Genomic DNA, 26,496 nt, shown 5'->3' with positions numbered 1-26,496 from the left:
TTCCTGTTCTACCTTTTTGTGTTTTTTTTGTGTGGCGTCTTATTCCGTTTTTGTCACTTTTTTGCTGCACTTTCAGTACGTTGTCACTTTTTTTGTCGCTATTTTCAAGAAACTTTTCAGATTTGGGTAAAGCCAAACTGGAGGAAACACATTTGGGTAATGTGGGGGTTAAGAGGTTGTTGCTTATTAAATCATGAAGAAATCGTGTGAGAGAATGTTTTAAATAAATTTGAGCTCATTTCCATATCTGTGCAAAATATTTTAGTACTTGCTTACCATTGTCCTCTTAACACTGAACTGTAATAACGCAATTCATCACAGGTTTTCTGTATATAATGTGTTTCTAATATATCTTTTTTATATATAACCACATATTTTTAGTGTCTTGGCTCTTTTATCATCAAGAACTCATTTGCATTTGGAAAATATCCTTAACTCTAACATCTAAATAAAGAAACATTACCTTTGCACAGTCAGAAGTAAAAAAAACTACTATTCCCATGATCCTCTGCGCGAGCTGCTGACGTCACCCGGATCCGGCTCCACGCTTCTTCGCCTTGTGCGACAACAACTTTTTACCCCCTTATTTTATGACTTTTATCAACATTTATCGGTCTTGTGCTCCTGTGGTGACGCCTTAAGAGGTGAGAGACGGATTTTCATGTTTTAAAACGCTTCAAAAATGTCAAAACACGGGACGTAAACGTAACGTTAAACTACACCGAGACTCCGGTTAGCATGTTGGCTAACTTTAGCTACTTGTTTAAATTGCAAAACCGCGCTTTAACTGCTATGTTTTTAACTAAGTGGTTCGTGTGGAGGATTATACATTTATAAATGAGTTGTTTTACGTTAGTTATACTTTGTTTATCGGTTTAACGACGCTTACACGGTCTGTTTGGACTTGTTTGTGTGTAGCATCGATGACATTGGCGCTGCCGTTAACGTGCGTTGGAGGAAGAGGAAGGACACGATCATGAGAAGGTCCCACAGAGACGAGCAGAGCCGAGGATTGTGACGGCTCCTGCCCGAAAAACACACCGCACACCCGGGCTGAACCTCGCCGAAGGCTCGCCATGCCGCGGAGGAAGCAGTCCAACCCGCAGCCAGTCAAACGTGAGTGGGATTTCTCAACTTTGCTCTCACTTTTTAGGGGTTTGTCGTTTCATGATGTGGTTGAAAGCGAATTGACAACTTAAATAAGATTATAAGTGTTGTTACATGGAAGGTTCTGTTCTTTATGGTGATATTGAGTCGTTTTATTAGCAGCAAAATCAGGTAGTTGTTGTCCTGGATGTCTTGCTACGTGCTTTGACGCTGTGATAGCTTTTAATACATAAAATAAACCAGTTTTCTTATCGATTTTATTGTTTTAGGTGTTGATCAATAAGACACACTATCAAAAGTTACCATTTTATTTATTCACAGTCATTTATGGGACCCACGAGTTGAAAACAATGGCTATTGAGTGACAAAACATTTTAGAAAACACCGTATTTTGTGACTGCTCTTGCTTTTTGTGTGTGTATTTTTATTTTGTGATTGGTTTCGGTGGGAATGAGGAAGAGGCAGACAGGAAGTGAAGACAGAGCTGCAGGAAACGGGGAGCGCTGGTGAGGAAGAGGATGTCAGGGCCAGATAAACGTCTTCCTCCGCAAACGAACATACAAAACACTCCAGCTCAAGGGCGGCTTTAGAGAACAGGGGTGTCATTTATGAAACTGCGTGAAACTCTGCCTAGAAGAGTCCGTACGAGCAAAACCCAAACTTACTGTATGGAGAAAAAAATGGGATTCATAAAACCCTGTGTATGTGCAGCACCAGGTAATCTCCCCTTCACTGATTCCACCTGAGCAGAAATGTGCGCACATGGCCCCTCCTCACGACACGCCTCCATTACACCATATAAGGACATGTAAAGTAACTTATGAATGAGATTTAGCTAAACATGAGGCGATAATGAGAGGGTTTTACGGGACACTGGCGGCAGAGGGTGGATCTTTACTGACATGTTTCTGCTGTTACTCTGAAAGTATTTGCAGAGTGCAGTGTCATCAATAAAACTTTAGGAAAAACACTTTAAGAACATTAAGAAGAGCCTTTCAGACGCTGATTGTGATATTTACCAGTGCCATTTACGGAGCTCACATTTCCTGAAACTACAGAATAAGCTTTTAATGACTCGGATATTGGAAGGAACTAAGGAAGAAAAACTTTCGTACGAGAGATTAAGCCCCGTCTACACGTAGCAGGGTATCTCACAAACCGAAGATATTTTCCTACGATCTGGCCTCATCCACACAAAACCGTTATTCTGTCTATAAAAACAAAGGTTTCTAAAAACTCCGGCCAAAGTGAAGATTTGGGAATTCTCCGGTTACGCGTTTGAGTGTGGACGTCAATAACCGGAGTATTCGAGCACGTCACTGCAGCGTGCTGCGCATGGCCTGTGTTCACATCAGAAACAGCATCTGAAGAAAGCTCAAGTCCTGCTTCCTGTCAAAGCGCAGGTGAAGGAGCACTTTACAGTCAGTTATTTTACACAAAATAACCCGACATGTTCCTCGAACACATAACAGCACGGGTGCATTTCTTGGCAGTCATGCAGTTTGCGGCGTAACACCGGGACGCGCTTCTGCAGGAGAACTTTGAGATAAAGTCGTCCTCCCGGAGGAAACGGTGAGACCAATGCCACAGTCCTGCTGCTGCCGTTGTTGGAGTTTTTACGTGCCAGGTCGGTCTGTCAGAGGTCAGTCTGAGGTCGGTCTGTCAGAGGTCAGTCTGAGGTCGGTCTGTCAGAGGTCAGTCTGGTCAAGAAAGTTACTCGCTGTACTCGCCTATTTATCTGACGGAAGATTATAAATATGGCAAATGCCTTTGTATGTGTCGTCTCACAATTGTTAGGCAGGTCTGTAAAGCTATAACAGTGAATTTGGGACTAGTGTTTACAGCTGCATAAAAAATAATGTATGTGCTGCAGAAACGTGTGGAGCGATTTGAACAATTTATGATGAAAAAACGCATATACGATGTTAAGTGTGGATGCAGTTTTTTTTTAAACGAGGCTGTGTGGACACAATTTTTTTTCTAGACGGAGGGCAGATTTATAAATGCCCTGCTACGTGTGGACTAGGCCTTAAACTATGGCCACCTGCTGCTCGTCCCGGGTTTTTTTAATATCAAAGTATTTTTATACACTGAATTTATTTAACTGAATTTTTTGCATCTGTATTTCACCACTATATTGTAATTTTTTTTCCGCTACTGTAAAAAAATAAGCGGAAACTGACACTGACTGACAGCCAATCATATCGTGAGCTCCCAGGGCGCAGCCAGGAAGGAAACTGGGTCTAAAAATCAAACTAGAGTTAAAAGTACTCACTAAAACCTATAATAATATTCAGTTTTATTGTGAAAATAGTGATTTTGATGAAAAATAAGACAGAGATAGCCATTTTTACCTTGAAAACAACAAGGCTAAAACCCGCGGACCGTTTTTTTTCCACCCGCGGAATGGCTTGAAAAAACGGCCAATTTTGGCAACCCTGGCCCCTGGGAGCTCACGATCTGATTGGCTGTCTGTCATTGAGTTTGAAGAGCGGGAGGCAGCCGGGGCAGAGCACGGGTCGCTCGGGGAGAGGCCGGGGAAGAGCACGAGTCGCTCGGGGAGAGTGTGAGGAGAAGCCGGGGCAGAGCGCGTGTTGGCGGCTGTTCCTCTCTTCGTTCATCCGGAGGTAAACGCAGTACAGATATGCGCTGATGCACGTGGTAAATCCAGCCTTTTCTCATTGTTTATCGGCTCACATGTCGCTGTTTGTTTGGGTCGAAGTTTAAGTGCGCGCGGGGGCCTGCGTGTTTTACCGGTAATTACCGCGCACGTGTGCATCACCATGATTAACATAAACATCACGTGGCTCAGTGTGAGTGAAACAAACACATTTGTACGGCCGTAGTAAACACAGTTATTCACTAAATGAGGATGAGAGTCGGGCACAAACATTGTCGAATGTGTAAAACCGTGTATAGTTTGAGTTTACATTGTGTCTGTGGAGGCAGTGGTTATAAACAGTTATACACGGAACACAGTGACGCAATAAACGTTACTTTGAAGCTGGAGTCAAGGCTGGGGCTGGGGGATTTTTTATATACGATTTAAATTTTTTTATTTTTTTTATTTTTGTCCCAATTTTTCCTCTTTTTTTTAAACATTTTTTCCACATTTATTCATTTTTAAAAAAATATTTTTTTCTATTTCCCCCTACATTTTTCCACAGTTGTTGACATTGTAGATGGACTTGTTATTGTACATTTACACTGGAGAAAACAGCAATTTTGATATTATCTTCCAGACGACACATTGCTCTCGCTCGACTTGTAACGGTTTCTCTCACCCAGGTAGCTTCGCTTGATAAGATCCTCATAAAGATGTGCACTTTATGAAATGTTAACGAGAAGTTTGATGAGGGAAGAGGATCTTTGTTTATTGACTTTGATCGGCTTCTGTTCCCCAACTCCAAAGAGAGATCTTACATGAGCTTCCGGTGCACTTGGATTTATTCACTTCAGGCATAAAAATTACATATAATGGGGGAAAGTGGACAAAAATGGATTAAAATATACATATTGGAAAAGATTGGGGGAAAAGTTGAATAAAGGGGGTAAAATATGTGGACACGGTGGTGGTTTGTTCACGATGGTAATACAGATGTTTGCAGCACATTTTGACATATTTACAAAAATATTACTTGTGATCGAGAAAGTCCCAAAAATATTGAATTATTTTTTGTTCCAATCGCCAGCTCTAACCGTAGTTTGTTTTGTTTACTCAGTGGATTTGCAGTAGTAGTACTTGTTACGATATCCGATATTTGCCGATATTTATTTCAACGTTAAAAATCAACAGAAAGGCTCAAATGTGGTAAAGTTTGCAAATTGCTCCTTTATTGGAATGTCCTATGCTTATGCCTGGGACACATCTCACACACCAGGATAAAACAAACAATCCCTTTTATTAGAAAAATATTAAAAAGACCAAATGCAATGTTGGAGTGAAATGTCATTTGGATTTTGGCTAAACATTTACTCAGACCTACTTATTATTATACTTTCACCCAAGTCCTCTATTAATGGGAAACAGTGACACTGGGAATATGCTAGGCTACTATTGATTGTATTTTTTACTTAAACATGTAGCCTACCATGTTATTTAAGTTACATGTTTTAACTTTAAACAAATCTGATAAACTTGTCTGTGGATACACTGCTCTGTATGAAGCTTTGGAATTGCAAAAAATAGTCACTTTAACAGCACCTTATACTGAACTAATGAGGCCAGACTGAAGATTTAGAGTTGGTTTAGAGCTGGCAAAAGGCAAACAGTAGATTTACAAGATTAGCATGAGCTTTGAACTGCTTTGTTTTCAATGATAAATGCGCAAACGATGCAAATGCGTCTAATTAAATATGCGCGAAAATGCGGATACAACACCTCGTTTTCAGGGTCATTAACATGACAAAAGTGGGCGCAGTAAACGTGAATACAGACATTATCATCACTGTAGTTAGATCTACATGATGACAGAAAGGTCATGTTTACGTGTCGTAGCCTTTAGCCTGCTAGAAGCTATGCTAGCGCTAACAAAAAAGTAATAAATCTGGCGTCAAGATGGAGAAACTTTTGCAACACTCACCACTCAGATGAAGCGACAAATAATCCATCAGAAAATGATTCCTGTTAATCCTGACTCAGAATAATGTCCATGGAGGCAGTTTTAGTCCTGTTTTTTGCAGCAGCAACTTGTGGCTCTTGCATCTCTGTGGTGTCCAAGTGTCCGCTCCACTTTGTTTAAACTTGAGGTTCTTTATTTTTAGGAGCCACTGATTATTTAAGATAATTTGAATAAACTGTTGCCCCAGTCAGGTCAGTTTAGCCCGTCTACACTGCTGCTGCATTCAGGTGCGCTACGACAATACGGTGCAGTAAATAATTAAAAGAAAAAAAAAATATCGGCCGATATTTCCCAATATCGGACCAATACCGATAATATCGGCGGCGCCGATATATCGGCCATCCCTAGATATTCATATATAAATATTCCTTTCCTCAGTGGGCGTGTCCTAGTACAGATATTCATATATAAATATTATTCCTCTCCTCAGTGGGCGTGTACAGATATTCATATATAAATATTCCTCTCCTCAGTGGGCGTGTACAGATATTCATATATAAATATTCCTCTCCTCAGTGGGCGTGTACAGATATTCATATATAAATATTACCTCTCTCCCCAGTGGGCGTGTCCTAGTACAGATATTCATATATAAATATTCCTCTCCCCAGTGGGCGTGTCCTAGTACAGATATTCATGTATAAATATTCCTCTCCTCAGTGGGTGTGTCCTAGTACAGATATTCATGTATAAATATTCCTCTCCTCAGTGGGTGTGTCCTAGTACAGATATTCATATATAAATATTCCTCTCCTCAGTGGGCGTGTCTCCGCCGGACGCCCCCGTGCTGGTCGACCCGAGCTGTTTGGTTCTGGACAGTGACTTCCTGCTGAGCGGAGACCTGGAGTTTGGAGACTCTGAGATCATGGGGCTGGACAGAGACACGGGTCAGTAATGAACCTAAAACATGTACAATCATCAGACGGTGGAGCGTCTCTGTATCCCTGTGTCCAAGCCCGTGTTTGTTCCTCTGCAGTGACGGTTTTCTCGCTGAGTGTGGAGGAGGACTCGTCGGTTCCCGCTGACCCGTCTCTGACCTTTGGTTCCTGTAGACGCTGTGGGAAACTGCGGCCGGAGTCTCTGCTGTCGACCGGCATCGACATAGGTACAAACCACTCACTGAACATCAACACGGCCAAAGCCACGGTGCAGAATCATTCATCTGACAAACACAGCCTGAAACTAAAGAAACTGTAACAGGAACAGTTTCATGGTCATTCAAATTGCTTTAGATTTTTGTTGCGTGTTTTATATTAAAAAAGTAAAAACAGTGTTCATTCAACGCATTCAACAGACAGGGTTTGTTTTATCTTTCATTTGTAATCGGTTATGTCTTAACATTCTGCTAAAGATCAATGAAATGTACTGTTATGAACAAATTAATAACTTATTATCCAAAATAACACTTCAAAACAAAGGGATTTTTGTTTACCTTAATCACTTCAGTCACAGACGGAGTTTACTGGAGCTCTAATCACTGTTTCGATGTCTGCCCAAAAAACTTCCAAAGGCTTGCAATTATTATTTGCTTAGTAGTCTGTGCATTCAACTTCATATCAAAAATATAATCCTAGTAGTGAAAAAAAGAAAAAGTGTTGCAGTGTTGTCAACAAACTCGAGTCCTTGTCTAATAATTGACCAACGAGCAAAGTGCATCAGGTAAAGTTCCACCTGTGTCTCACCCTGATCCTGCAGTGAAGCCCAGAGGGTGAAGAATAATGATGCCTGTGCAATGCATCAAATGACTGTTTGGGGAGACTTTAGTAGAGTAGTGTGTAGGTTTGTTTACATCACGTAGTGGCGAGTAGTATCAGCCCTGGCGCCGCGTGACAGCGAGTTGAGTTTGGAGCTAAATGAAAGTCAGTGCGTCTGGTGGTTCAGATTTCTATTACAATTTTGAAGAGCCCATAGTTTAAACTGCCTGTTTTTGGTTCATATCTCAGTCATTACTGGGAGAACTCACATGAATCAGAAACTGTCTTCTGTGTCTGCACATATAAACTAAAGCCCAATTATTTTCTCTGAATGAAGTCTGAAAGTGGAGACAATGTTCAAAAACATCTGCATGATGAGGAACATTTGTAATTGTTCCTCTTGGAGATTTCTTACAAAAACGCTTTCTCCCATAGTTACATCGGCCCTGCTCCTCCTGACATTATGACACATATTCACCACGTTTTTGTTTCTATTTTGATGCTTTTTTTTAGATTTGGATAAAGCCAAACTGTAGAAAATGTGCTTGGTTTAGGTGGGGGTTAAGAGGTGAAGTTCCCATGTGTTTGTGTGATTTTTTTGGACGTGATTATTGCGTGTGATAATATCAGGGTGTCCGCGGGGTCTTAAAAAGTCTAAAATTGGGCCTCTTTGGTCTTAAATCCAGGGTAAACTGGTCTTAATTAATTAACAAATTATTTGCGCACAATTGAGTTTAAAAAGTCGGCAAATAAAGTGACAGAAGCAGCGATGAGGAGCCGCCGGTGCTGCTCATGGTCCGAGAGGGCGAAGCGACGCTGACGCACAAACAACGTAAACTCAGCGATGGTGGAGCGAGGCAGAAGGACTCTCCTTCAGAGCTTTATCCTCCACAAACAAACCACTGAAGTCAGCAGAGTTTAGGAATCCAGAACATGAGCGAGGTGTGGCTGATGGATCCGTAATGCTGCTGTCGGGGGAAAGATACGTCCAATATGAAACAACGTGGAGATAATCCTTCACTGTAAATATCCAACTCAAGGTCATGAACGGCATCATTCACAATAAAGTTTGTCCAAATGTTGGAAACACAAAGCGAACGCTCCTCTGTGAAAGTCCTGTTACTTTAGAAACACGTTTCTCACTTTGTTCATCAAAACATCTGACAAACAAGTTTAGAAAACAGAAAACCTGGACTAGATTCTGGCCTAATAATAATATCATTAAAATAATGATGATCATTAATGAGTTGTAAAGTTGACAGTGTTTTGTTCTTTGCAAACGAGTGGAAAAGCTGCTTTTATTTTTAGAAACAGTGAATGTTTTACCAGCTCAAGTATTACAAAGCATTTTAAATACACAAACTAAATATCTGTTGTTTTCTTTCATTCAGTCGATAATTGTGAGAAATTATTCAATCTCAATATTCTTATTATGGGATAAGGTTGTGCCTAATGTGAAAAATGAAGTTCTTACATTTGTACATCCCACTGTGAAATCAAACAGTTTGACACTTGACAGTGATTTTCTTTACAGTCCATTTAAATATTGCACGTTCAAAAACAGGTCTTATTTTTGAGATGTTGTGCTCTTAAAAAGGTCTTAAGTCTTAAATTTGACTCGTCCAACTCCGCAGATCCCCTGTACTATAATTCATTTCATTTTATTCATTTATTTCATTCAAAAGGGATGTTACACAATCACAATATAAGATGGAGCCCTGTTTAAAACATTAGTGTTTATTTCAGGCGTGGGCTTGGACCTGTCCTCCGACCTTTACTGCCTGGACTGTGAAGAAAGCGTCCAGTCTCCTCCGTCTCCGTCAGAGTCACCGTCTCGGGTCAAAGGCGGTAAAAAGCGTCCGAAGGCGGCGTCCTCCTCCCCGGGGAAGCTGTTCTCCTGCTCGCTCTGCCCCTTCACCTCCCGTTACTCCAACCACCTGAAGCGCCACATGCGCATCCACGAGGGGCAGAAGCCGTTCCGCTGCGGCGTCTGCAGCTACGCCTCCACGCAGCTGGTCAACCTGCAGAGGCACGTCCGCACGCACACGGGCGAGAAGCCGTACCGCTGCCAGACCTGCGACTACGCCTGCAGTTCACACGGAAACCTGCGGAGGCACCAGAGGACGCACGCCGAGCAGAGGAAGCACAAGAAGGCCAGCGCGGCGGGGAAGCGGCCCAAGAAGAGGAAGGGCCGAGACGGGCAGGAGGAGGAGGAAGGTGAATATGAACATGTAGTATTTTCATTAATATAATAATAATAATATAAAGCCTCAAACAAAACATGAACTTTAGAACTTTACATTTTAGTTTTCATTAACCTCTTAACTCCCACCTGAACGGACCACATTTTCTCCCGTTTGGCGTTTACCCGATCGAAAAGCACCAAAACAGCCACAAGAAATGAGAAGAAAACAAGGATGTAAACGCAACAAAAAAATGACAAAAACTGAACAGATATGGTACAAAAATTCAGCAAAGATGTGAGAAAAATTTGAAAAAAATAAAAAAGTGACACAACACAGCAACAACGCGAGGAAAAAAATAAGTTTTGCGGGTCTTAGCTTTCAAATGAGGTGTTACACAGGCCTAAAGCCATAGAGGACAGCATGCATTCGGTTCAGGCGGGTGGTAAGAGGTTAAAGTTTGAGGTGGTTGTTTTCCCCATTCTTCCCCTTTTTCTCCACTTTTCCCCATATTTAAAAAGTCATGTTTGTCTTTACAGTTCTTTCCCTGCTTTTTTTTTCTTCAAAAATCTTTCCCCAACTCATCACCTATGTTTCCCTATTTTCCACCCAATCTTTCCCCAAAATGTTTCCCAGTTTTTCCCCATATTTAAAATAAACTTCCTCCTTTTGTTTCCCTCTCGTTGTTTTTTCCCTTTTCCGCTTATTTAAAAAAGTATATATATTTTTTCTATTTTTTCCCCTGCTTTTTTACCAATTATTTTTAAAAATGCTTTTCCCAATTTCTTCCTTTTTTCCCCAATTTCCCTCACTCGTCCCTCTTTTTCCCACGTTTTCTCTCTATTTTCCACCCATTCTTCCCAATCTTTCCCCAATTTTATGAATTTTGTTTGATGTTTTTCCCAAAATATTTCTCAAATTTATCCTTTTTTTCTCCACATTTCTTGACATTGCAGATAAACTCAATATTGTAAATTTGAGTCTGTTCCAAACAGCCATAATAATAAATGTACTCATGAATGTGCTTCAGTTCACTTTGAGTTTATTCACTTCAGCCTCATTGTAGTTTGAATGTTGTTTCCAGTGGTCTCCACTCTGACCGTGTCCCGGGGCGGGTTCCTCTCCCTGGGCTCCTTGGACTCGGGCTCCCCTCTCCCGGCGCTGCTGTTCCCCGTCTGCTGCAGAGTCTGTGGACAAACCCTGGAGGACGAGGACGACATCCAGACGGACCGAGCGGACGGAGACACGGAGGGACAGGTGAGTCTCACACACGAAAACAAGAACACTGTCCCAACATTTATAGATCCAGAACTAAAGGTCTAGATCTATAAATGTTTTCACTATCGTTAATGTTAAAGATGGCTAGACCGAAGGTCTAGATCTATAAATGTTTTCACTATTGTTAATGTAAAAGATGGCTAAAGATCTAGAAAACATTTATAGATCTAGACCGAAGGTCTAGATCTATAAATGCTATAAATGCTATAAATGCTATAAATGCTATAAATGCTATAAATGCTATAAATGCTATAAATGTTTTCTAGATCTTTAGCCATCTTTTACATTGACGATAGTGAAAACATTTATAGATCTAGACCTTCGGTCTAGATCTATAGATGTTTTCTAGATCTTTAGCCATCTTTTACATTAACGATAGTGAAAACATTTATAGATCTAGACCGAAGGTCTAGCCATCTTTTACATTAACGATAGTGAAAACATTTATAGATCTAGACCGAAGGTCTAGATCTATAAATGCTATAAATGCTATAAATGCTATAAATGCTATAAATGCTATAAATGCTATAAATGCTATAAATGTTTTCTAGATCTTTAGCCATCTTTTACATTGACGATAGTGAAAACATTTATAGATCTAGACCTTCGGTCTAGATCTATAGATGTTTTCTAGATCTTTAGCCATCTTTTACATTAACGATAGTGAAAACATTTATAGATCTAGACCGAAGGTCTAGCCATCTTTTACATTAACGATAGTGAAAACATTTATAGATCTAGACCGAAGGTCTAGATCTATAAATGCTATAAATGCTATAAATGCTATAAATGCTATAAATGCTATAAATGCTATAAATGCTATAAATGTTTTCTAGATCTTTAGCCATCTTTTACATTGACGATAGTGAAAACATTTATAGATCTAGACCTTCGGTCTAGATCTATAGATGTTTTCTAGATCTTTAGCCATCTTTTACATTAACGATAGTGAAAACATTTATAGATCTAGACCGAAGGTCTAGCCATCTTTTACATTAACGATAGTGAAAACATTTATAGATCTAGACCGAAGGTCTAGCCATCTTTTACATTAACGATAGTGAAAACATTTATCTATCGTTAATGTTAAAGATGGCTAGACCGAAGGTCTAGATCTATAAATGTTTTCACTATTGTTAATGTAAAAGATGGCTAAAGATCTAGAAAACATTTATCGTTAATGTAAAAGATGGCTAGACCTTCGGTCTAGATCTATAAATGTTTTCACTATCGTTAATGTAAAAGATGGCTAAAGATCTAGAAAACATCTATAGATCTAGACCGAAGGTCTAGATCTATAAATGTTTTCACTATCGTCAATGTAAAAGATGGCTAAAGATCTAGAAAACATTTATAGCATTTATAGCATTTATAGCATTTATAGATCTAGACCTTCGGTCTAGATCTATAAATGTTTTCACTATCGTTAATGTAAAAGATGGCTAAAGATCTAGAAAACATTTATAGATCTAGACCTTTGGTCTAGATCTATAAATGTTTTCACTATCGTTAATGTAAAAGATGGCTAGACCTTCGGTCTAGATCTATAAATGTTTTCACTATCGTTAATGTAAAAGATGGCTAGACCTTCGGTCTAGATCTATAAATGTTTTCACTATCGTCAATGTAAAAGATGGCTAAAGATCTAGAAAACATTTATAGATCTAGACCTTCGGTCTAGATCTATAAATGTTTTCACTATCGTTAATGTAAAAGATGGCTAAAGATCTAGAAAACATTTATAGATCTAGACCTTTGGTCTAGATCTATAAATGTTTTCACTATCGTTAATGTAAAAGATGGCTAGACCTTCGGTCTAGATCTATAAATGTTTTCACTATCGTTAATGTAAAAGATGGCTAGACCTTCGGTCTAGATCTATAAATGTTTTCACTATCGTTAATGTAAAAGATGGCTAGACCTTCGGTCTAGATCTATAAATGTTTTCACTATCGTTAATGTAAAAGATGGCTAGACCTTCGGTCTAGATCTATAAATGTTTTCACTATCGTTAATGTAAAAGATGGCTAGACCTTCGGTCTAGATCTATAAATGTTTTCACTATCGTCAATGTAAAAGATGGCTAAAGATCTAGAAAACATTTATAGATCTAGACCTTCGGTCTAGATCTATAAATGTTTTCACTATCTTTAATGTAAAAGATGGCTAAAGATCTAGAAAACATTTATCTTTGGTCTAGATCTATAAATGTTTTCACTATCTTTAATGTAAAAGATGGCTAGACCGAAGGTCTAGATCTATAAATGTTTTCACTATCGTTAATGTAAAAGATGGCTAGACCTTCGGTCTAGATCTATAAATGTTTTCACTATCGTTAATGTAAAAGATGGCTAGACCTTCGGTCTAGATCTATAAATGTTTTCACTATCGTTAATGTAAAAGATGGCTAGACCTTCGGTCTAGATCTATAAATGTTTTCACTATCGTCAATGTAAAAGATGGCTAAAGATCTAGAAAACATTTATAGATCTAGACTTTTCACTATCGTTAATGTAAAAGATGGCTAAAGATCTAGAAAACATTTATAGATCTAGACCTTCGGTCTAGATCTATAAATGTTTTCACTATCGTTAATGTAAAAGATGGCTAGACCTTCGGTCTAGATCTATAAATGTTTTCACTATCTTTAATGTAAAAGATGGCTAAAGATCTAGAAAACATTTATAGCATTTATAGCATTTATAGCATTTATAGCATTTATAGCATTTATAGATCTAGACCTTCGGTCTAGATCTATAAATGTTTTCACTATCGTTAATGTAAAAGATGGCTAAAGATCTAGAAAACATTTATAGATCTAGACCGAAGGTCTAGATCTATAAATGTTTTCACTATCGTTAATGTAAAAGATGGCTAAAGATCTAGAAAACATTTATAGATCTAGACCTTCGGTCTAGATCTATAAATGTTTTCACTATCGTTAATGTAAAAGATGGCTAGACCTTCGGTCTAGATCTATAAATGTTTTCACTATCGTCAATGTAAAAGATGGCTAAAGATCTAGAAAACATTTATAGATCTAGACCGAAGGTCTAGATCTATAAATGTTTTCACTATCGTTAATGTAAAAGATGGCTAAAGATCTAGAAAACATTTGGTCTAGATCTATAAATGTTTTCACTATCGTCAATGTAAAAGATGGCTAAAGATCTAGAAAACATTTATAGATCTAGACCTTCGGTCTAGATCTATAAATGTTTTCACTATCTTTAATGTAAAAGATGGCTAAAGATCTAGAAAACATTTATCTTTGGTCTAGATCTATAAATGTTTTCACTATCTTTAATGTAAAAGATGGCTAGACCGAAGGTCTAGATCTATAAATGTTTTCACTATCGTTAATGTAAAAGATGGCTAGACCTTCGGTCTAGATCTATAAATGTTTTCACTATCGTTAATGTAAAAGATGGCTAGACCTTCGGTCTAGATCTATAAATGTTTTCACTATCGTTAATGTAAAAGATGGCTAGACCTTCGGTCTAGATCTATAAATGTTTTCACTATCGTCAATGTAAAAGATGGCTAAAGATCTAGAAAACATTTATAGATCTAGACCTTTGGTCTAGATCTATAAATGTTTTCACTATCTTTAATGTAAAAGATGGCTAGACCGAAGGTCTAGATCTATAAATGTTTTCACTATCGTTAATGTAAAAGATGGCTAGACCTTCGGTCTAGATCTATAAATGTTTTCACTATCGTTAATGTAAAAGATGGCTAGACCTTCGGTCTAGATCTATAAATGTTTTCACTATCGTCAATGTAAAAGATGGCTAAAGATCTAGAAAACATTTATCTTTGGTCTAGATCTATAAATGTTTTCACTATCGTTAATGTAAAAGATGGCTAAAGATCTAGAAAACATTTATAGATCTAGACCTTCGGTCTAGATCTATAAATGTTTTCACTATCGTTAATGTAAAAGATGGCTAGACCTTCGGTCTAGATCTATAAATGTTTTCACTATCGTTAATGTAAAAGATGGCTAAAGATCTAGAAAACATTTGGTCTAGATCTATAAATGTTTTCACTATCGTCAATGTAAAAGATGGCTAAAGATCTAGAAAACATTTATAGATCTAGACCTTCGGTCTAGATCTATAAATGTTTTCACTATCTTTAATGTAAAAGATGGCTAAAGATCTAGAAAACATTTATCTTTGGTCTAGATCTATAAATGTTTTCACTATCTTTAATGTAAAAGATGGCTAGACCGAAGGTCTAGATCTATAAATGTTTTCACTATCGTTAATGTAAAAGATGGCTAGACCTTCGGTCTAGATCTATAAATGTTTTCACTATCGTTAATGTAAAAGATGGCTAGACCTTCGGTCTAGATCTATAAATGTTTTCACTATCGTTAATGTAAAAGATGGCTAGACCTTCGGTCTAGATCTATAAATGTTTTCACTATCGTCAATGTAAAAGATGGCTAAAGATCTAGAAAACATTTATAGATCTAGACCTTTGGTCTAGATCTATAAATGTTTTCACTATCTTTAATGTAAAAGATGGCTAGACCGAAGGTCTAGATCTATAAATGTTTTCACTATCGTTAATGTAAAAGATGGCTAGACCTTCGGTCTAGATCTATAAATGTTTTCACTATCGTTAATGTAAAAGATGGCTAAAGATCTAGAAAACATTTATAGATCTAGACCTTTGGTCTAGATCTATAAATGTTTTCACTATCGTTAATGTAAAAGATGGCTAAAGATCTAGAAAACATTTATAGATCTAGACCTTCGGTCTAGATCTATAAATGTTTTCACTATCGTTAATGTAAAAGATGGCTAGACCTTCGGTCTAGATCTATAAATGTTTTCACTATCGTCAATGTAAAAGATGGCTAAAGATCTAGAAAACATTTATAGATCTAGACCGAAGGTCTAGATCTATAAATGTTTTCACTATCGTTAATGTAAAAGATGGCTAAAGATCTAGAAAACATTTGGTCTAGATCTATAAATGTTTTCACTATCGTCAATGTAAAAGATGGCTAAAGATCTAGAAAACATTTATAGATCTAGACCTTCGGTCTAGATCTATAAATGTTTTCACTATCTTTAATGTAAAAGATGGCTAAAGATCTAGAAAACATTTATCTTTGGTCTAGATCTATAAATGTTTTCACTATCTTTAATGTAAAAGATGGCTAGACCGAAGGTCTAGATCTATAAATGTTTTCACTATCGTTAATGTAAAAGATGGCTAGACCTTCGGTCTAGATCTATAAATGTTTTCACTATCGTTAATGTAAAAGATGGCTAGACCTTCGGTCTAGATCTATAAATGTTTTCACTATCGTTAATGTAAAAGATGGCTAGACCTTCGGTCTAGATCTATAAATGTTTTCACTATCGTCAATGTAAAAGATGGCTAAAGATCTAGAAAACATTTATAGATCTAGACCTTTGGTCTAGATCTATAAATGTTTTCACTATCTTTAATGTAAAAGATGGCTAGACCGAAGGTCTAGATCTATAAATGTTTTCACTATCGTTAATGTAAAAGATGGCTAGACCTTCGGTCTAGATCTATAAATGTTTTCACTATCGTTAATGTAAAAGATGGCTAGACCTTCGGTCTAGATCTATAAATGTTTTCACTATCGTCAATGTAAAAGATGGCTAAAGATCTAGAAAACATTTATCTTTGGTCTAGATCTATAAATGTTTTCACTATCGTTAATGTAAAAGATGGCTAAAGATCTAGAAAACATTTATAGATCTAGACCTTCGGTCTAGATCTATAAATGTTTTCACTATCGTTAATGTAAAAGATGGCTAGACCTTCGGTCTAGATCTATAAATGTTTTCACTATCGTTAATGTAAAAGATGGCTAAAGATCTAGAAAACATTTGGTCTAGATCTATAAATGTTTTCACTATCGTCAATGTAAAAGATGGCTAAAGATCTAGAAAACATTTATAGATCTAGACCTTCGGTCTAGATCTATAAATGTTTTCACTATCTTTAATGTAAAAGATGGCTAAAGATCTAGAAAACATTTATCTTTGGTCTAGATCTATAAATGTTTTCACTATCTTTAATGTAAAAGATGGCTAGACCGAAGGTCTAGATCTATAAATGTTTTCACTATCGTTAATGTAAAAGATGGCTAGACCTTCGGTCTAGATCTATAAATGTTTTCACTATCGTTAATGTAAAAGATGGCTAGACCTTCGGTCTAGATCTATAAATGTTTTCACTATCGTTAATGTAAAAGATGGCTAGACCTTCGGTCTAGATCTATAAATGTTTTCACTATCGTCAATGTAAAAGATGGCTAAAGATCTAGAAAACATTTATAGATCTAGACCTTTGGTCTAGATCTATAAATGTTTTCACTATCTTTAATGTAAAAGATGGCTAGACCGAAGGTCTAGATCTATAAATGTTTTCACTATCGTTAATGTAAAAGATGGCTAGACCTTCGGTCTAGATCTATAAATGTTTTCACTATCGTTAATGTAAAAGATGGCTAGACCTTCGGTCTAGATCTATAAATGTTTTCACTATCGTCAATGTAAAAGATGGCTAAAGATCTAGAAAACATTTATCTTTGGTCTAGATCTATAAATGTTTTCACTATCGTTAATGTAAAAGATGGCTAAAGATCTAGAAAACATTTATAGATCTAGACCTTCGGTCTAGATCTATAAATGTTTTCACTATCGTTAATGTAAAAGATGGCTAGACCTTCGGTCTAGATCTATAAATGTTTTCACTATCGTCAATGTAAAAGATGGCTAAAGATCTAGAAAACATTTATCTTTGGTCTAGATCTATAAATGTTTTCACTATCGTTAATGTAAAAGATGGCTAAAGATCTAGAAAACATTTATAGATCTAGACCTTCGGTCTAGATCTATAAATGTTTTCACTATCGTTAATGTAATAGATGGCTAGACCTTCGGTCTAGATCTATAAATGTTTTCACTATCGTCAATGTAAAAGATGGCTAAAGATCTAGAAAACATTTATAGATCTAGACCTTCGGTCTAGATCTATAAATGTTTTCACTATCGTTAATGTAATAGATGGCTAGACCTTCGGTCTAGATCTATAAATGTTTTCACTATCGTTAATGTAAAAGATGGCTAAAGATCTAGAAAACATTTATAGATCTAGACCTTCGGTCTAGATCTATAAATGTTTTCACTATCGTTAATGTAATAGATGGCTAGACCTTCGGTCTAGATCTATAAATGTTTTCACTATCGTCAATGTAAAAGATGGCTAAAGATCTAGAAAACATTTATAGATCTAGACCGAAGGTCTAGATCTATAAATGTTTTCACTATCGTTAATGTAAACTATGGCTAAAGATCTAGAAAAAAATTATAGATCTTGACCTATAGATCTATAGATCTATACACACATATATATATCTACACAGTTGTTCCCCATTGTTCACCTTTACATTTTGCACATGTCTCCTCAGGTTTGCCGCGGCTGCTCCTCAGACGCTCCTCCCCCTTCGTCGTCCTCCTCGTCTTCGCGGCGGAAACCCTCGAAGAAGAAGAAGAGCCAGCTGTACGGCTGCCCCGTGTGCCCGTTCCTCTCGCACTACCCGTACCACCTGACCCGCCACGTCCAGACGCACGACTCCACCAAGGCTCACCGCTGCCCGCACTGCGACTACACCTCCTCCCACCTGGACAACCTGAAGCGCCACCTGCGGGTCCACACGGGCGAGAAACCGTACGCCTGCTCCGCCTGCAGCTACTCCTGCGGGAACCTGGCCAACCTGCGGCGGCACGAGCGCGTGCACACGGGCGCCAAGCCCTTCCACTGCCCCGTGTGCGGATACAGCTGCAACCAGAGCATGAACCTGAAGAGGCACATGCTGAGGCACTCGGGACACAAGCCGTACCAGTGCGACGCCTGCAGCTACACCACGGGACACTGGGACAACTACAAGAGGCACCAGAGGAAGCACGGCCACGACACGGAGCTGTGGGACAAGCGCACCTACAAGACGAGACCCGGGGAGGGGGCCACAGCGCCGGAGTGAGGGGGGGACCGGCCTCCACACGGGACATCACATGGTTTATGAATCGTGTTAAATCATGACGCTCTGACACGTATCGGCCAATAGGAGGAGCTATTTTCTACGATTCTATTTGAGAAGTGAAATGTATTTTTGGTTTGATAAAGTCTATATTTGTTCATGAATGTTGGAGTGAACTGCAATAAACTGGAAAATGTGTTTGTCTTGGATTGTTTATTTTTAAAGTCAGTTTTGGAGGGAACTTAGAACAAAGTAGACGAGGCCCAAACATGGACTCGACTTTCACATCTCAGTGTCTCAGATCTGCTTCTGCTCCAGTGTTTTCCTGAACTCCACATGTCGCTCTCCAGAGTCAGCAACACTTTTATTAATGATCCAAACAGTGGTAAATATGTTTTATCCTGATGTTTCTTCTGTTCACGTGACTCTGATGAAACCAGAGCTTCTGTGAAACATTTGTCTTGATTTTCAAAAGGATTTAGTTTTCGTGGCTCTGCAGAAAAATCTAAACTGTTTGGATCATTTATAAAAGTGTTTCTGACTCTGAAGAGCAACATGTGGAGTTTAGGAAAACACTGGAGCATAAAAGAGCGAAAATGTGCAGCAGAAACAGATCTAAGAAACATGTTGAAAAAAAGAACCTGTTTTCCGGCTTTAGGGTCGAGTGAAACAAAACCTGTAAACATTTTTACCACTAATCTAAGCATAAACCAGTCCAAACCTAATACACACATGGGCAGAATTAGAAACACATGATTGAATAAAGTGTCTTCTACAAAACGGTGAAGCAAACTATTAAAGTGTGAACATGATCTGAAACTTTCAGCTTCAGTTTTCACTCAAAGCTGCGACACAACCTGAGGGACAAAACCACAACACACCTGAGACAGAAGCACAAACGGCACAAAACGTGAGGATCTCCCGACGTCTGCACAAAAGTCCCGGATCGAGGCCCTGAGAAGACCGTGAAGCCAATCCAGCGTGACAGTGCGCCCTCTGCTGGTAAAGACGGATCTACAACGGTGTTAGGACTTGGGAACATTGATTTGAATCGACTTTGATTTGAATCGACTTTAACAGAGTTATTTCATTTTGTGATTTCCATTGAACCTATTTTGAAATCGTAGATGCGCAGTTGTAAATTAGTAAAAACAATAAAAAATCCCAATTACAGGCTGTAAAATAAATATATAATGTATACATAATGATGTACTATTAAAGGCACCTTTTACTTTCTGTGGCAAATTATTGCATATTTTAATTCTAAAGAATCTTGGCCTGGACGGTCAGAGGACTTTTGGGTATTTGGATTTTCTTCATTGGAATGAAAATAAAAAATGGAAAAACAAGTTGTTTTTCCATTTTGGTTTGCAATTCAAAAAACCAAACATGAACAAACAGCCCAGAATTACAACATGTGATTTCACACATTAATGACACCAGTGTTGATCTTTTGCTTCAGACCCTGAAGGTACAAATGTCATGTTTTACTTTGTTGTTACATCTGCAAACTAACATTATAAACTCTATGATTTCTGTCCTTTACTGATCACAGCACTGGCCGTTACCGCAATAAACATGTGATTTAGTTCCAAACTATTCTCTGTCCCTTATTGAACAAGTGAAGGCTCTGTCCTACAAAACACAATGAAATATTGGAGTAAAACAGGTTTAATTTCATAAATTAACCCAAATAATAGAACATGTAAAGTTTAAACTAAGTTACACAAAATAATCCCAACAGCACAACTGTAAAACATGAGCTAAAGACCGGCCTGTATCAGTGTTTACCAGCAGAGGGCGCACTGTCGCGGCTCCGGGGCTGCAGACTGACATCACTGACGTTATGACCGCAGATGTGTCTCCAGATGTGTCTCCAGATGTGTCTCCTACACCTGACTGTCAAACACAGTCACTGACAGCTGCGCGGGAGGACGCGTGACGTCACGTAGTTTCAATGCCCGGATGTAAATAATGTAGCTTTTACATTAGAGCGTGGCTCAATCCGAAACCATCAAATTGTAGCCTCTAAGCACTAACACTAGCAACTAACTCCTTAACCTTTCATGGGGTCAACTGTTAGACCTCTATGCAGTTAGTGAACTAGACCTTCAGCAGCATTTGAACAATCCGTCCGTCCTTAAACAGGGGAAAGGGAAGTGACATCACCAACAGCTGCTTTTCTTCTTCTTTAAAGTTATTGGTGGAGTGCAGGCCAAACAAAAGTGCATGTCGCCCCCTAGTGTACAGTGTCCAACAACAACATAGTGTCCAAACAAAGACAAAAGAAAAAAATAAATCCAACTGATCCAAACATTTCCCTTTAGTGTTATTTTATTTCAACAGCTGTTTCATAAAGCGACTTTATGCAAATGATCCATGTGGCTTAAGTTTATACTAAATGAAAACAAAAGCATTTAATCTGTTTCCTGAGTTTCCTCTTTAACACTGACATGTGACTGAGCTGTGGGGACGACAACATGGATTTATCACTTTTATAAAGTTTGGCTTGTGCAGAATCTTAATTTTTTATTATTATTATTTTTATTATTAAATGTGCTCCTGTCAATCAACAGTGGTTGCGCATGAATCACTCGAGGGTGGGGGCGAGGGGGGTGGGTTTTTTTGGCGCAGTGGCTTGTGGGATGGCACATAGCTCCTAATCACTGGTTAGTTAGCATCAGAGGTCCCTATGCTAAAGTGGCCATGATAGTTAGCATCAAGGCTCCTTTTCCTAACTACTTCCTAACTGACTTACCAATTCGGAGGCAACTTGCCATGGCGGACGCTGACGCACATCCGGTTTGGCGTAAGAGCTCTTAGCAATCTGCCCGTTTCGGAACCAGCCCGTGTTTGAGCTCTCTGTCCTCAAAGAGCGTCGCTCATGTGGAGCTCGTGAGGAGGAGGCCGCTCAGCGCGTGTGTCTAATGGAACATTCCACACGTTGATCCACCAGAACTGCCTCACGTGTTCACTCATATGAAATGTTTCTATAAACTGATCCTCCTCCCTGATCCTCACCCTCATCAGCCTGCGCCTCTGCGCCTCTGGTAAGAACAGACTGATGTGTCTGCAATAGTTGGTATATTAAGAAAAATGAGAAGTTACGTTCACAATTCTGTAATGTGAACATTATATTAACTCTAATATATCTTTCCTGCTGTGATATTGTCTGGGCAATTCTCCTCTTGCAAACGGCTTTTGTTTTCAGATCAGATGAACCAAGGGCTCCTCTTCTCACCAACTTACAACTGTTCAAGATTCATGATATTAATATTTATCAAATCTGTACATTTGCCTCAATGATCAAAGGGAAAATCTCCTTCCACTTCAGCAGTTATTATGTTGAGAAACGTCAAGTTCATTGTTATAAAACCAGGCCCTGACTCTACAGCTTCCACTGTGCAAAAGAAACAACTTTCTTTTCGATATCGTGGAGCTTAGGGTTGGCGAGATAATGTATAGTCAATGTAATATTTAGAATCCATTAATGACATCAGGACATTATCCCCAAAGAGGACACGGAGGTGCAGGGAGGAGGGTATGTTTATTGACAGATCGATGTAGCATAAATCAGACAGTGCATATGTAACGGGACGGGTCTGTCTGCCCTGCAAACCCACCTATAAAAGGGCGTCACTGCCTACGTCCGTCTGACCCCCACCTGACCTTCGAAAACGGGAACCGGGAATGAGGACATTTAACATGATGGACATTCAAAGAGTTTATTTTTGTTTAATGGATGGAAAATGTGAAACGTGAACTACAACATGAATGTCTGGAGCTCCTGCATCACCGATGTTTTAACCCCTTAACTCCTGCCTGAACCGAGCACATTTTCTCCAGTTTGGCTTTACCCCAATCCAAAAGCTTCTGGAAAAAAGGGGAGAAAATAGCAACAAAACTGAGACGAAAACAATGATGGAAATGTGACAAAAAGTGACAAAAAATTACCCACAAAAATGACCAAAATGTGACAAAAAATGAGTTGAATACACCCCGAAAAAAAAAAGATGGGGGAAAAAAATGTGATGACGTGAGGAAAAAGATGCTCTCGGTTCAGGCGGGAGTTAAGAGGTTAAAGTGACATCTGTAAACTATAACTGCTCCATCAGTTAAACGAGCCTGTGGTCCTTCTGTAACTCAGCTAAAACATCCACTCTGTCACATCAACACTTCATATGAGTGAACACGTGAGAACAGGATCACATTACACATTTGTGCTGAGCTGCTTCTTCATAAGCTCCACATCAGCGACGCTCTTGAGCTTCTGATAAAAACATGAATAAAAAGACGCTCAAATGTAAAAGCTACATTTATATTATTTACATCCGGGCATTGAAACAACGACGTGACGTCACGCGTCCTCCTGCGCAGCTGTCAGTGATGTGTTTGACAGTCAGGTGTAGGAGACACAGCTGCGGTCATAATGTCAGTGAGTTGATCTGCCGGTCAGATAAACTCCCCCCCCCCCTGAACAAAGGTGCCCATGACCAGCTCCGCGTGAGTCTCCACATCCACACAGCAGCTGACCAGGCCACGTCTCCCAAAGAGCGCGTGTAAACGGACCGTTACGTCACAGAATCCCCGGTAACGCCAAAGCCAACCGGACACCTGTGTGCACGCGCTCTCATCAACACCCACATCACTAACACACGGAACATACAAACTCATACAAACTATACAAACTCATACAAACTCATACAAACTCATACAAACTCATACAAAAACAGAGTCTGAAGAGGAAACTTACAGCTACTCCCGCGTGTATTTACAACAAGGAAAGGTTAAAAGAATAAAAGTGAAATGAACTCACAGGAGCAGCAGCCGGAGGCCCAGAGGAGGGGGAGGGGACACACCTGTGCGCAATCAAGGCAGGGGGAGGAGCCACTGCGAGGCCCCGCCCCCAAAACAACAACAATACAAGTTAATACAGAAAAATGATCTGACTTTTCATTTATAAATAGACATTTTCCATGAGGATAAACTGAGGGTTTATTTACAGACAGATACAGCAGAAGACTCTGATTAATCTGGTTTACTCCTTTACACCTGGTTTGATTTAAACGATCCTCCACATTAAACTCTGTAAAGTATATTTTAAAGTTCATACTTACGTAAACATCGTATCAGATACTTTTACTTCAGTACATTTCTGGTCCTGTATCTGCCCTGAGTCCTTCTTACCGTCAAAGCCGCGGCGCTGCCTCCCTCTGGCGGACACTCAGCAGAACTGCATGCACCTCCCCCCTCCCTCTCCAATCAGAGACAGCACGAGCTCAGAGACACATGCTTTAATTAGTAATGTCAGAAAGCACGGCTCAAAGTGAAGACCATAAATTAAACCAAAAAAACAAATAAATACAGACAAAGGAAAAGGTCCAAAACACACAATAAATCCAATCATAGATGAAGTGACATAGAAAAGTTAGTGAGTTTTATGTACAGGCTTCACATTGATGGTTTCACACGGAGGGAAAGTGCCGGGACAATCCATCATCTAAGCCCAGACTTATTCCAAACCACAGTAAATGTAAAGTCTGTGAATAATTTAGGGCTTAATAAACACCTCCATGAGACTTTCCTTAATATTATCATCAACACATCATCAATAAATAAAATAAAACTTTCTATTAGCTTTGTAAGTGTATATATACGTACGTTAGGTCGATCTTCAGGCCTCTCGTCGTTCTTCTGTGGCACTTTCTACTTTCTTCAAACACTCGGCCATGTTTTATCTGTTTTGTTCCAAACACAGCCTCGTAATAAACTTAAATATGGAGAAAAGTTCAGTCTAATCGTTCTTTTGCACCAACTCTGTGTCCAGTGTGAGACAGGCGGGTCATGCAGGTTTAAAAAAAGACAATATTCACATTTTCTCAGTGATTTTTTTGTGATTTCTGGTTAAAAAGTGACGGATGAACCTGACGGAGGAGGAGGAGTCAGACCAGGGTTCGTTTGGTCACGTGGTTTGGATTTACGCCGACGTCTCACTCTGAAGTTTAGTCTGTTTTTAGTCTTTCTTTAGGACTTCTGCTCACGTTAAGTCATTACTGACACTGTGGCAGCTCATCACTGACTGTGCATCACTTTAAATCAAAACAACAGCCGCCAAGAATATAAAACATGTCATTATGTAAAAAAAAAATGGTTAAAAATGGGGAAAATATTAATAAAATTTGGGGGGAAATGTGGAAAAAACATTGGGAAATTTTGCCCAAAATAAAAAAAATGGAAATAAATTTTAAAAAATGTGAAATTGGGGGAAAAAACAAACAAACATGGAAAAAATTGGGAACAAAATATGGAAAAATGTAATAAAATTAACTAAAAATTGGAAGAAAAAAAATATAAAATTTGGGAAAATGTGGAAAAAAAAACATTGGGAAATTTTGCCCAAAATAAAAAAAATGGAAATAAAGAAAAGAAGAAAATAAATGGTGAAATTGGGGGATAAAACATGGACAAAAATTTGGGAACAAAATATTGAAAAATTGGAAAAAAATGTAAAAAAAAAATTGGTTAAAAATTGGAAGAAAAAAAAAAAGAATAAAATTTTGGGGAAAATGTGGAAAAAAAAACATTGGGAAATTTTGCCCAAAATAAAAAAAATGGAAATAAAGAAAAGAAGAAAATAAATGGTGAAATTGGGGGATAAAACATGGACAAAAATTTGGGAACAAAATATTGAAAAATTGGAAAAAAATGTAAAAAAAAAATTGGTTAAAAATTGGAAGAAAAAAAAAAAGAATAAAATTTTGGGGAAAATGTGGAAAAACATTGGGAAATTTTGCCCAAAATAAAAAAAATGGCAATAAATTTTAAAAAAATGAAATTGGGGGAAAAAACGTGGAAAATTTTTGGGAACAAAATATGAAAAAACAGAAAAATGTAAAAAAAAAAAAATGGTTAAAAATTGAAAAAAGAAAAAAAAAATTGAAAAATGTCAATGTTAAAAAATATTTCCTCCTTCTCATATTGTAAATGACATTGGCAACATGGTTAAACTTCAAGATACTGCCCCCAAATTGCCTCCACTACACCCTCTCCTGCAGCTCCAGAGTGAGACGTCGGCGTAAACGCTCCTCCATAAGGAACGCGAATAATGAGGCGGAACTACAAAGTATTTACAAACACAAGTTAATCCTGACGTCACGAAGACGCTGCAAAATAATGAAACGCACAGAGATCGATGAGAAAACTGACATAAATCTGAGACAAAATCTATCCCATGTTTTCATTTCAAAATAAGGCGTTTCATGTGTGAAAATGGCCGCCGGCGTTTTGGAGACGTGTTTTATCCCTGCAGACTTTGGCGGCTCACGTCTCCCACAGAGGACAAAGCCGTACTTGGATTGCAGAGTGTTGTCGGGGGGATTCCGTGCTTCCCATGGACACCAAACATGTCAGTGTTGGCGAATGGAAACATGTGGGAAACACGGCGGCCATTTTGGATTGATTTCAGACAAAAGGCCGTAAAATAAACACCGTAAAGGAAGCGGATTCTTTTCTACATTAAAACTCACATTTCCTCCCGTTTGCTCCAGGATTAACGTGTTTGTAAACGCTTCGTG

The 26,496-nt window shown here is 38.5% G+C and overlaps 1 protein-coding gene across 1 annotated transcript; it reads left to right on the top strand.

Annotated features, from left to right (window-relative positions):
- Window positions 1-519: 519 nt before the first annotated feature.
- LOC306982195 (zinc finger protein 513-like) lies at window positions 520-18,925 on the top strand (the record flags this gene model as incomplete). Its single annotated transcript, XM_079582045.1, has 7 exons — window positions 520-644; window positions 919-1,116; window positions 6,488-6,616; window positions 6,706-6,834; window positions 9,170-9,640; window positions 10,691-10,863; window positions 18,353-18,925. Exons 2-7 carry the CDS (start codon window positions 1,077-1,079, stop codon window positions 18,923-18,925), a joined length of 1,515 nt encoding a protein of 504 aa, XP_079438171.1. The 5' UTR covers window positions 520-644; window positions 919-1,076.
- Window positions 18,926-26,496: the final 7,571 nt, after the last annotated feature.

This window comes from Gobius niger, assembly GCF_951799975.1.
Source record: "Gobius niger genome assembly, chromosome: 23".
NCBI classification, from domain to species: Eukaryota; Metazoa; Chordata; class Actinopteri; order Gobiiformes; family Gobiidae; genus Gobius; species Gobius niger.
Note: the sequence above shows the minus strand (reverse complement) of the source record. Positions and strands in the feature narration are given on the sequence as shown.